The sequence below is a fragment of the Quercus robur genome, chromosome 2, assembly GCF_932294415.1.
Source record: "Quercus robur chromosome 2, dhQueRobu3.1, whole genome shotgun sequence".
NCBI lineage: Eukaryota > Viridiplantae > Streptophyta > Magnoliopsida > Fagales > Fagaceae > Quercus > Quercus robur.
In genome coordinates, this window is record NC_065535.1 from 47,976,451 (window position 1) to 47,988,540 (window position 12,090).

Genomic DNA, 12,090 nt, shown 5'->3' on the forward strand with positions numbered 1-12,090 from the left:
TTTGAGCAATTTTTGTTGAATCACATTTTGGTTATGCAATTTTGCAAAATAATTCAGCAGATATGATAGGTTTAAAAACATGGATTACAGTTCTTCTAAAGTTCCTACAGAATCTACAACAGTTGCATGTCTTTCAACATTACAAGCCGAACATCTCAGGTTGAACTGGTATTAAAAGTTGAGTTGCATGCCTTTCATAATCACAAAGATGTATCTTTCAATACAACAGTAATATGACACGAGCGCCTTCTGATGGGATGAATTCTTCCACGAGCTTGAGGTCTAGCTTTTTTCCTAGTAGGACCCTCATTGACTTCAGCTTTACTAACTATTAAACTTGCTTCATTCAAACCCATGTTTTTACTAGCATTTGCTGCTGCAGAATAAACCAATTTGAGAATGGGATCACATGCTCGGTAAGGCATGAGTTCCAGTATCATAAGTGATTCCTCATAGGAACGCCCGCGAATCTGATCAATTGCTCTTCGTGCTTTGTTAGCAGACATAGGTATGTATCGACCAATTGCGCGTGCTTCTGCATAAGAATCCTGCTGTCCCTTCTTTGTCACAATGCCTGTAGAATTTCATAAGCATATGAAACCTTTTATTTTACAAGTACATGATCATTTGAGACTAACTTCTCTGTTTTATTTCCATTAGATTATCCAACTAGACTTATCATACACAACAGCATGAATACTTAAAGAGTAATATATGGGCATACTGAAAAATATGAATCATGATTTCTTCAACATTCTCAGACATGTTCTGCCTATAAATAAGCGAACAGCATTAAATACCTCTTCTATAAAACAAAATCAAACTTCTCACAGGAAAGCTTCTAAGCAATTAGTCCATCTAAGCAAGTGAATACATTTTAATGCTAAATTGGCTCAGGAAACCGTTAGACGATAGCAGTCAATAAATTACACATCAAGGATAAGTTGAGCTAAATTAATTAAGCCTTCTACATTTCTCCATTTTCATTCAAATGTGTTCTGAGGAGTTAGAATTTACACCTTCAGCCTCATCATTATATGCCTCAAAAATCACCTTTTTGAGTGGCTTTCATCAAGCATCATTCCTTAACCACAAACCTGGACTTTCGTATTCAGCAATTTAAAAAATAATAATAATGGAATCACCTCTTGGCTGCATTAATTACAGAATGAGGGTACTTCCCTAGTTGCAGTTTGATAATCTAATATCTCCAATGCTAAGAACCTAGGAGTCATTTTCCTTTTAGTAAATGATGATGTACAACCAAAGAGAAGCATGTGAAGATTTTTCCTTCTCAATTTCAGTCACTACTAGCTTATAAAGCTATAAACCAAGTGCTTATTATTTCCAAAAAATCATAGGTTTTGGCATACCAATAAACAGGTGGACAGGCAAAGAGTAGTATGTTAACATGTAGATCCAAAAAGCAATTTGCATTTTCCCTATTCTTCAATTTATACTATTCCATCAATCCCCATTCTTATGGCAAAGTTATCAATCTTTTAGCAGTTGGCAATGGAATCATCCACCCCTAGGCTACAAAATATCACTCTTCTCGCCACTACCCAGATAGGATATTGTCTAACAACCTTCATGGACTGACCATTCCATCCCAACTTCCATTGCAGTGTGATACTGATACTCCCCTCATCACATTCACACCTCCACTATAGGCTCATCACAATCAAAATGGTTTTGTTATGAGTGCCTATCTACAATCACTGGGGACCACTTTCATTGGGTGGGTTATTTTTATTTTTATTTTTTTTCATATGGAGGGAGCTAATGAAAATTCCAATGAAACGTAATTAACACTACAAAATTTCAAGCCAAAAAAAAAGCCTGTAGTGTAACAAGAACACATATATGATGTATCTAAAGCAAACCCAGAAAAAAGAAATAAATCTGGAGCATTAATAAATAAAAGATATTATTTTGATCTAATCAAAGCAAGCAGATTGAGAAGGGGTACCTACCTTCAGATTGAGGTTGAGCAGTGGCGCGTGGGCGAGTGAGGAGAGGGGCGTAATGGGTATTATTGGGAATGAAAGTAGTAGTTTTGAGCGTTAAAAGGTCATTATTAGGCTTTGGGAATCTCAGTGGGTGAATGGATGTAGTAGTGTTGGTGTTGGGAGGAATCTGAGAGTTTTGATGAAAGAGAGACAAGCGAGACATCGCGTGAGAAAGAGTGAGAGCCATGGCCATGAGCTCAGTCAGACACAGCGCAGGATAAGGTTTTTGCTTTTGGTTGAGAGGGATTACAATTTTACAACGACATCCACAAAAGTGTGTCAACCCGTGTGCTAGTGTATTTAGTGTGGCGACTGGTTACTGGATAAAAAATAATAAGACAAAATAATTTCAATTTCATTTATTCATTTATAAAATAGCACAGTGATAGTCTTAATTAATGGAGAAACTATGACAAATTTTAAGTGATAAGTTGTTATTATCTATTACTTGTGAGTAAAAATATAATTTAAGTAATGGTTCAAATTAAAACTAATAACAATTTACCATTTAAGATTTTATTGTGAAAATGTTGTAAATGTAGCATTTCTTTAATGAAAATGGTATAGTATTAAATACTTTACCATTTAAATAAGTTGTGAAAATTTTCAAAATTTATCATGAATGTAGCATTATTGTAAAAAAATAAATAGCATAAAATATAAAAACAATCATATGGATTGGGGGGTGGGGGGCAGTGCAAACAAAAAAGTTTCTTTGACCTAGGGGCGGCGCTCCAACCCTAGTTTTTAGTAGAACGTGGTGCTTGCTCTCGGAAAAGATTTCTTGTTCTCGTCACTGCTTCAGCCATGAGTGAGAGGGTTCCGTTGGTTTTTGTTGAGTCATAGAGAACTTGGTAGGGTTGTGGGAGCAGCTTTCTCTGTCTGAGAAGGAGGGGTCTTCGTACAAGTCTGAGGCAATGGAAGAGGGGTCTAGACGTGTGGTTGCAATGAAGTTTTTTACTCATAGGACTTTGAATATGGAGGCTACTGCTAGGACTTTCAGATCCTTGTGGTGCACGAAGTTGGGATTCGAAGTCAAGGACGTAGGTAATCACATGGTACCTTTTGTTTTCAATGACGAAGTCGACACTAAAAGAGTTCTCATGGGGGAGCCTTAGAACTATGATAAACACTTGGTCTCGCTTCGGTGCCTGGAAAAGAATGTTCCCGTGAAGGATTTGGGGTTTAATTAGATACTTTTTTGGGTGCAACTTCACGATCTTCCTTTGGGCGATATGAACCCATGTTCAGCTTGTGAGATTGGTAAGATTATCGGTGAGGTGCAATCCAGGTTTAAAGAGTGGGGTTCTCAAGATGGCAGTAGCTATATGCGCATTCGGGTGCGGGTGGACACATTGAAACCGCTCTGTAGGGGACGTAAAATCTGTTTGGAGGATGGCAAGGTTAGTTGGGTTAGATTTAAGTATGAAAGATTACCCAATCTATGTTACTGGTGTGGGCTTTTGACATATAGTGATAGAGATTGTGATCTTTGGGTGCGAAGTTGTAGAAGTTTGACAGAGAATGATCAGCAATTTGGTGGTTGGTTGAGAGCTCTAGCGACACTACCTAAGAAGTGTTCAGTGGTAAAAGTTGAGGGGTGTGATAGGGAGGAGGTGAGGGACAAAAGGCCTCCCATTGTGGTTCATGATAGTGATAATAGGGTACGTAATGAGGTTGACGATCATGGTTTGTGCAGGTTTGATGTGGTTCGCATAGGTCTGGATCGGAGTGAGTGTGTGCTTGTGGATGGCATGGACACGTCTGAGCATCTTAGTGCAAAGCTAAGTAGTCATAATGTGGATTTTCAAGAAATTCTTAATGAGATCAATATGGGGTTGTCCAAGTTTGATGATCAAGATACATCTGATCCTTCATTAAGAACTCTGACTGGTTTGGCACTTTCCTTCTGATGATTCTAGGAGTCCGGAGGTCCAGCAATCTTCAGTCATAGAGCATAGTACTCCTTTAGGTGGGCAAATTTGATGTTGGAAGCGGTTGGCATGAGAACTTGCTGCTACTATGAAAGAAGGTGATATGTTTTCTATTAGAAATGGTTTCCAGGACGGTATGAAGGTGGAAGATGATTTAATTCCTACAAAGAGACGTTGTGCCATTTCAAATTTTTTTGAAATGATGGAGGTTGTTGATCAGCCCCGCTGAGAGCAATGAGTTGCTTAGCCTAGAATTACCGTGGGTTTGGGAACCTACGTGCAAAAAGAGAGCTTGAAGATTTAATTCAGGCTCAAGCTCCCCTAATTGTTTTTTTATTGGAAACTTAGGCTGATAAGGAGTTGTTAGATAGGTTGAAGTATAAGATTAAGTATGGAGGTTTATTTGTTGTTCACAGTCAAGATAGAGGGGGTGGTTTGGCACTTCTATGGCAAAAAGGGGTTTCGGTTTGGGTTGATAGTTTTTCTAAATTTCACATTGATGCTTTGATTAATGGTGGTACTAATGAGGTTCAGAGATTTACAGGTTCCTATGGTGAGCTGGACTCAAATGCACGAGATGAGGCTTAGAACATGCTTTGCATGCTTAATTCGAAGTCACACTTACCTTGGTTATGCATGGGAGATTTTAACAAAATTCTCTTCACTGATGAAAAGTGAGGGGGTAGGGTGAGCCTTCATGGTCAGATGTAGGCTTTTAGGGATGTTTTGGATACTTGTGGATAATAGACATGGGTATGTAGTTTGGGAGAGACTGGATAGGGGTGTTGCTAATTATGATTGGATGGAAAAATTTCCTGCAACTTCTATTTGACATCTTCATTGTTATGCTTCTGATCATAGGCCAATTTTACTCATGTTTGATTTGAATGGTGAGTCAGTGAGATGGAAACAGAAACCTTTTCATTTTGAGGAGATGTGGCTGGCTGATCAAGGTTGTGGTGACATGGTCAGAAAAGCTTGGGAGGCTTGGCCCTTCTCTCTATAGCACCTAGTGAGGGTGATATTAGGGGGTATTCTATTTGTAGAGTTGGACCGAGAATTTCCCATCTTTTCTTCACGAATGATTGCTTATTATTCTGTAGAGCAACTCCTACAGAGTGTGCTAATATTCAGCATATCCTGGGATGGTATGAAGCTGCATCAAGGCAACAGGTCAATTTTGATAAGACCACGACTTTCTTTTGCAGGAATAATTTTGAGGAGATTCAGGAAGAGTTGAAGGTTATGTTAGGGGTGCCTGCAATCAAAAGTTATGAGAAATATCTGGGGCTTCCTTCCTTTGTTGGGCGTCAGAAAAAAAGCTTGCTTTAATCACATCAAGGAGTGGATTTGGGCCCGTATGCAAGGGTGGAAGGAGAAATTACTTTCTCAAGCCGGTAAGGAAATTATGATCAAAGTGGTGGTTCAGTCTATCCTTACTTATTCTATGAGTGTATTTCGTCTTCCTATTGGTTTGCTTAAGGACATTGAAGCTATGATTCAGAAGTTTTGATGGGGTTGTTCGGAAAATTCTTTGAAAAGTCATTGGGTTCGGTGGGAGACTCTTTGTTCCTCAAAATCAGTTGGTGGTATGGGGTTTAGGGACCTTCAGATGTTCAATGATGCAATGTTGGGTAAGCAAGTTTGGCGTTTGTTTCATGAAAGAAATTCTTTGGTTTATAAGGTATTTTGGGCTAAATATTTTCAGTCCAGCAATATCTTTGATGCTAAGGAATCATCTAGATGTTCCTTTGCTTGGCGGAGTATTTTGCAAGCCTGAGAGGGGATGTTGAGGGGTGCTAGGTGGCGGGTAGGAAATAGGAAAGACATATCAATTTGGTAGCATCGCTGGCTACCTTTTGAAGGTGGTGGCTGTGTGTTATCACCCTAGTGGGATCAGTCCCTTCAGGTGGTCCAAGACTTGTTTATCCCCAGTTCTAGAAGGTGGAATGAGGAGCTGATCGATGTAAACTTTTATCCTTGGGAGGTTGCTACAATTAAAGGTATTCATGTTAGTTAAGCTGTGGATTTGGACACCCTGGTTTGGCCTTTGACATCTGATGGATTGTATTCAGTTTGTAGTGCATATCGATTGTATGTTGAGATTGGAAGACAGGCTCTATCGAGCTCTTCGAATGTGGAGGAGGGCAGAGGGTTATGGAACGATATTTGAAAGCTCCGAGTACCTCCGAAAGTTTGCCACTTTCTTTGGAGAGTTGTTCAAGAGGTGTTGCCTACTATGCTAAATCTGTTGAAGCGAAATGTAGTGGTTGAAGGGCTTTGTGAGCTGTGTCGTGAGTCCAATGAGGATAGTTTCCATGCTTTGTGGTTATGTGATTCGGTGAAGGCTATTTGGATGTCTAATCAATGGTTTTCTTTTATGCGTTCCAAGCATTTTTCTAGTTTTGCCGATGCTTTTCTATTTCTGCGTAAGGAGGTTTCTCCCAGGTTGGTGGAGCACTTCGTCATGGTTGCATGGTGCATTTGGGAGGGTCGAAATAGGGTCAGATTACGGTAAAAGGGTTGCGGAATTGGGGAGGTGTGTCAGCGTGCTTCTAATTTGCTGAAGGGGTTTCATGATGTGCATAAAAAGGTTCCTCAAATGGTTCTTCGTAGTAGTGATTCTCGGTGGAAACCTCCGGCCTCTAGTATGTATAAAATCAACTTTGATGGCGCTTTATTTGAGGAGCAGGCAAGTGCCAGCCTAGGAGTGGTTATCAGAGATTCGACAGGATTGGTCATTGGTGCTTTAAGTCAGAAAATTAGGCTCCCGAGTTCTGTGGACATGGTGAAGGCTTTAGCTACTAGTAGAGCCATTGTCTTTGCCAAGGAGCTTTATCTTCAGTCCATGGTGGTGGAGGGTGATTCCTTACAAGTTATCCAAGCTATTGTTGCTGCCAGGCCTTCCAAGACTATGTTTGGTCATGTTATTGCTGAAATTCATAGTTTAGTTTATAATGTTAATTGTAGTTTTTGTCATTTTAAGAGATAGGGGAATAAGCTTGCTCATACCCTCGCTTGTAGAGCAGTTGCTTATGCTGATTTTGATGTGTAGTTACTCATCACACCCCTAGGATTTATTTTGTGATTGGAAAATGTAGTAATCTCAAATTATAATAGATGAAAATTATTAACATTTACCTAAACAAATAGAAGAGCCTCTGAGCACGTGCATGTTCAGAGGCTAGTGTTCCTCTACGATTTACTTGTTCCATTCTATTCCTATATGGGCTCCTAAACGAAGTGTAAAAGTTAATAATTTTTATCCATCATAATTCAGAGTTACAATATTTTTCAATTACAAAAATACCTAGGGGTGTGATGAGATTGAAAAATGCAGCAACCTTGAATTAAGATAAATAGAAAGTGTTAACCTCTACAAAAAATTAGAAGAGCCTCTAAGCACATGAAAGAATCTTATAAAATTTAAGATGTATTTTATTTTTATTTTTCTAACCTTCTATAAAAAAAGTTTTATATTTGAAATTTCAAATGAAAAAGAAAGGTTCAAGAATTAATTTGAGTAACATACTACAATCTATCACTAACTCACTATCTCAACACCATGCACTATATCAACATCCATTATAAACATCGTCAATACTATGCAGGATCCCTCCATAATATCTAGAATTGACGATGCTAACATCAAGAAGTTGAATGCCCACCACCATAGAGTGTGGTTTGGTGGTAGGAGTTCTGTATCGTTTGACATAATACTTGGCAATAGTTGAGCGATTAGAGTAGTACTTTAACGAATGTGTTGTACCCACAATGATAGCCCTATCAAGTCCAAATGGTACACATGGTATTACTCATTGTCGTCACATGGCATGAGGTTGATGGGTCCATACCAAAGACCCTCTTTTTATTTGGGAAAAAAGAAAAGAAAAAATCGAATGCCCAACCGATTCACTAAATCACGTTTGAATGTTGGTACATGGCCATATCTTAGTAGTAACAAAGTTTGCTTATAGTTGCAGGATTAATTGGTCCAACCTAAAAGAATTCGATTTTAGTATAGGATTACTTGACCAATTAGATTAATCAATCCAAATAGCTCTCAAATCTCAATCATCTAAGACTAAGAGAAATGAAAAGGCAAATATGTCTGCATTTAATCAAAATAACTTAAATATTAAAAAATATATATATATCATAAAAAATTCTTGTCAAACCAAGTGTGGTTCTACAACTTGACAAATGCATCATTGTTTTTGACTAAAATGCTTTTCTATTTCCATATTCTTCTAGTTAAAGAAAATAGGATAAACAATTACACAATTTTATACAAAAAAATATTAATATTAATACAAAATGGTTATCTAGATTACGACCTGCATATTCCAAAACCACTCACAATACTTCCATTCTACTAAAATTTACATTAATTAATTAATCAATAAATTAGCCCAACAACCACACTCCAAAAAATAAAAAAGAAATTACTTTTTTGAAAAACTAAACCACATCTTGCCTTTACAAAAAATATGATTTCCACGCCTAGCTTCAGTGGTTTGTTGTTTTTCCTAGTCTTTCGATCCTTTTCTTAGCAGTCTGGGTATGCGGCTTTGCATACATTGATGAATTGCTAAATTAAAGATAATCGAGATACACCGCCTCTATTCTTGAGGATGCCCACATTGAATAGTCCCTGCTTCCTGAGCAAAATATTGGATACATTTATCTATTAGTTTACAAAGTAGAAGGAAATATTAGTTTACAAAATATTGGATACATTCATCTATCCATTTTCTTTTATATGATTTATTAAACCCATAAAAGAAAGTTAGACTTGATAGCAACTTTGGACCTCTGTTTATGATCAAACAATGCAAGAAATTACAGCCGTGCAGACATCTAGTAGAAATTCCCTTTGAATTATGAAAGCTAGGTTTTTTCCTATGTACCCCATATGGCTAAAGAATTTATGAACCCCCTAAATTGGTATTAAAAAATTAAAAAAAAATCTACTAAAAAAAAAAAGAAAGCCCAATCAAATGAGTATAAAATATATGTTAATGCAATTCAATAAATGGATTCAGGGCAACATACCATTGGACAAAGAAACAAAAAGAATCTAAAGACCATTCCTAAACACAACACTTCCAAAACCAACATTGTACTCTGGTCCATCCATTGTGTTTAAAATGTGGGTTGAGTACTTTAGTAATCGAAAGAATATGAAAGTTGTAGCAGTTTAAATCTCTAATAGATATCAAGTTGAGTTTGAAAACCACCAAGAGAGTTGTCCTATTTTGTAGGCCATGTTTTAGATAGGAGTTAAAGGGGTATTATTACCATGTTATCCTCAAGTTTTGTTTCTGCTAAATTTTAAGGTAGAGGGGTCTTTTTGGAGCAAAAAAAATTCGGTCCAAACAGGAGAAGCCCTTTAAATAATAGTATAGAAGACGAACGCAGAACATTTGGACAACCTAAGAGAGACCTTTGACACACTCTGAAAGTACAAGATGAAGCTCAATCCATCAAAATGTGCCTTTGAAGTGTCATCAGGAAAGTTCCTTAACTTCATGGTATCCCAAAGAAGAATAAAAGCCAATCTTGAGAAAGTGAAGGCCATCATGGAAATGACGTTGCCTAAGACTGTGAAAGAAGTTCAAAGATTGATGGGATGGGTTGTAACTTTGAACAGGTTTGTGTCGAAAGCTACAGAATGTTTGTCCTTCTTCAAGACATTCAAGCAAGCTTTCGAGTGAACTGAAGAATTTCAAGAATCTAAAGGAGTACTTACTGAGACCACCATTCTTGAACTTGTCAATAAAAGGGGAAGACCTTTTTCTATATCTTGCAGTCTCTTAGACAACAATAAGTTCAGCCTTGATTATGGAAGAAAATAGGGTGCAGAGGCTAGTGTATCACACAAGCCAAGCCTTCTAAGGTACATAAGCAAAATACCCTTGTCTACAGAAGGTATTGTTTGCATTGATTGTAGCATCGAGGAAGCTTCGTCCATACTTCCAAGCACATTTTATCATTGTAATGACAGACTAACCCATCAAGAAGGCCATGAATAAAACCGACGTAGTTGGATGGTTGGTGCAATGGGTTGTCGAGCTCAGTTAGTTCAACATCAAATATAGACCTCAGTCAACAATTAAAGCACAGGTATTGATAGAATTTATAGCTGAATTCACTTTTTCAGGTGATGGCCAAATGTAGTTTGTCATGGTTCACACTGATGGATCATCCTTCAAAGAACTAGGAGGCGTAGGAGTCATCATGATATCTCTTGATAAAGTTGTGCTCAAATATAGAGTACAACTTCAATTTCCAGCCACAAATAATGAAGTAGAATATGAGGCAATACTCACTAGCCTAAGACTTGTCAAAGCTCTGGGTGTCAAAAGTTTAGTGGTCATAAGTGACTCTGAGCTCATCGTCGGATAAGTGAACCATGAGTATGAAGTAAAAGAGGAACAAATGCTGGAGTACCAAAGGTTAGCAACAGAGATGGCCAATCATTTTGATGAAATTAAGTTCGTTTAAGTGCCAAGGGAGGAGAATTCAAAATCAAATGAGGTTGCTCGGATAGCATCGTCAAAACAGCAGATTCATGATGAAGGCTTGATGATTGAAGTATAGAAAAAGCCCAGTATCGAAGAGATCCAAGTCCTGCAGGTAGAGTCCAAAGGCACTTGGATGACTTCAATCCTTTCATACATTCAGGAGGGGAAATTACTAAAAGATCTTGACGAAGCTAGAAGAACTAGGGTCCGTTCAGCGAGATTCACCATTCTCAATGGCCAATTGTACAAATAAGGGTATGCATTACCGTACCTCAAGTGCTTAAACCTACAAGAGGTGGATTATGCACTTAGAGAAATTCACGAAGGAATCTGCGGAAACCACTCAAGTCCAAGGTCGTTGGTTGTTAGAGCCGGGTATTTATGCCCAACAATGCAAAAAGATACATACACCTTGGTCCAGAAATGTGACAAATGCCAACGCTTTGGAAATATTACTAAATACCTGCTGAGAATATGATGACCATTGTCTTGTCATTACCATTTGCAACATGGGTAATAGACATCATTGGACCACTCCCAAAAGGTAAAAAGCAAACTAGATTCTTACTTGTTGTAATTGATTTCTTTACCAAATGGGTCGAGGCAAACCCCTTGCCAAGATTATGGAAGCAAAAATCTAGGGCTTTGTCTGGAAAAACATCATTTGTAGTTTCAAAATTCCAAGGATCATCATTTTGAATAATGGATGGCAATTCAACAACTCCAATTTTAAAGATTTCTACCATGAGCTGGAAATCAGGAACCACTTCTCCTCCCCTAGACACCTCTAGGCCAAAGGACAGACAGAGGTAACAAATCGGACCTTACTGAAGATCATCAAAGTCTAACTTAAGGGGGTAAAGGGGGCATGGCTAGAAGAATTTCCTGGTGTGTTATGGGCATATCTGACGACAGCAAGAACTCCTATAGGAGAATCCTCATTCAAACTCACCTTTGGCATAGAAGCAGTCATACTAGTGGAAGTTAGTCTGTCCAGCCTTAGAAGAGAACCTTTTGATGACCAGACCAATAGTGAGAGTTGCAAGCTAGACCTTGACTATTTAGACGAGGACAGAGAAGATGCCTTACGGAGAATGAACAAGCAAAAGATGACGAAGTATCATTATCAAAGGGTTAAGCTCAAATGGTTCAACAATTGAGACTTAGTGCTGTGTAGAGTAATGAAAGCCACAAAGGACCCAACGCAAGGAAAATTCAATCCAACTTGGGAAGGCTCGTACAAGATTGTCAAATATTCCAAAAGATGAACTTATTACCTAGAGTCACTCGATGGTAAACAATTACCTCGTCCATGGAATGTAGAACATCTCAAGAGGTATTATTGTTAACTGAGAACATGTTTTTAGTTTTCCTATGCCAAATTGTTTTGTAAGTAGGAAAGAATACAGGGACAAGCTCTATCAAATGAATAAACATATTTTCTAGGAAGATCCATAAAACATTGTATCAACTTGACCAAGGATGAGTTCCCAAACAAGAGATTCATTGAAATCCAAATGAGTAAAACCATGTAGACGGTAAAAATCCTTAACAAAGGACAAAAAGTTGTCACATAAGGTTAAATTCAAATGAGTACAATCACAATGACGATAAAAT

At 37.9% G+C, this 12,090-nt stretch overlaps 1 protein-coding gene across 1 annotated transcript; it reads right to left on the reverse strand.

Annotated features, from left to right (window-relative positions):
• On the reverse strand, positions 1-2,297 carry LOC126713815 (50S ribosomal protein L22, chloroplastic-like). Its single transcript, XM_050413686.1, has 2 exons — positions 1,977-2,297; positions 1-574 (listed from the first exon to the last, which is right to left on the reverse strand). Exons 1-2 carry the CDS (start codon positions 2,203-2,205, stop codon positions 201-203), a joined length of 603 nt encoding a protein of 200 aa, XP_050269643.1. The 5' UTR covers positions 2,206-2,297; the 3' UTR covers positions 1-200.
• Positions 2,298-12,090: the final 9,793 nt, after the last annotated feature.

Bases quoted from the DNA above. Each gene is read 5' to 3' on its own strand.
- LOC126713815 (XM_050413686.1), bottom strand. From the start codon at position 2,205: ATGGCCATGGCTCTCACTCTTTCTCACGCGATGTCTCGCTTGTCTCTC. The intron at 575-1,976 runs GTAGGTACCCCT...GAAATTCTACAG, and splicing joins TGCTCAACCTCAATCTGAAG to GCATTGTGACAAAGAAGGGA.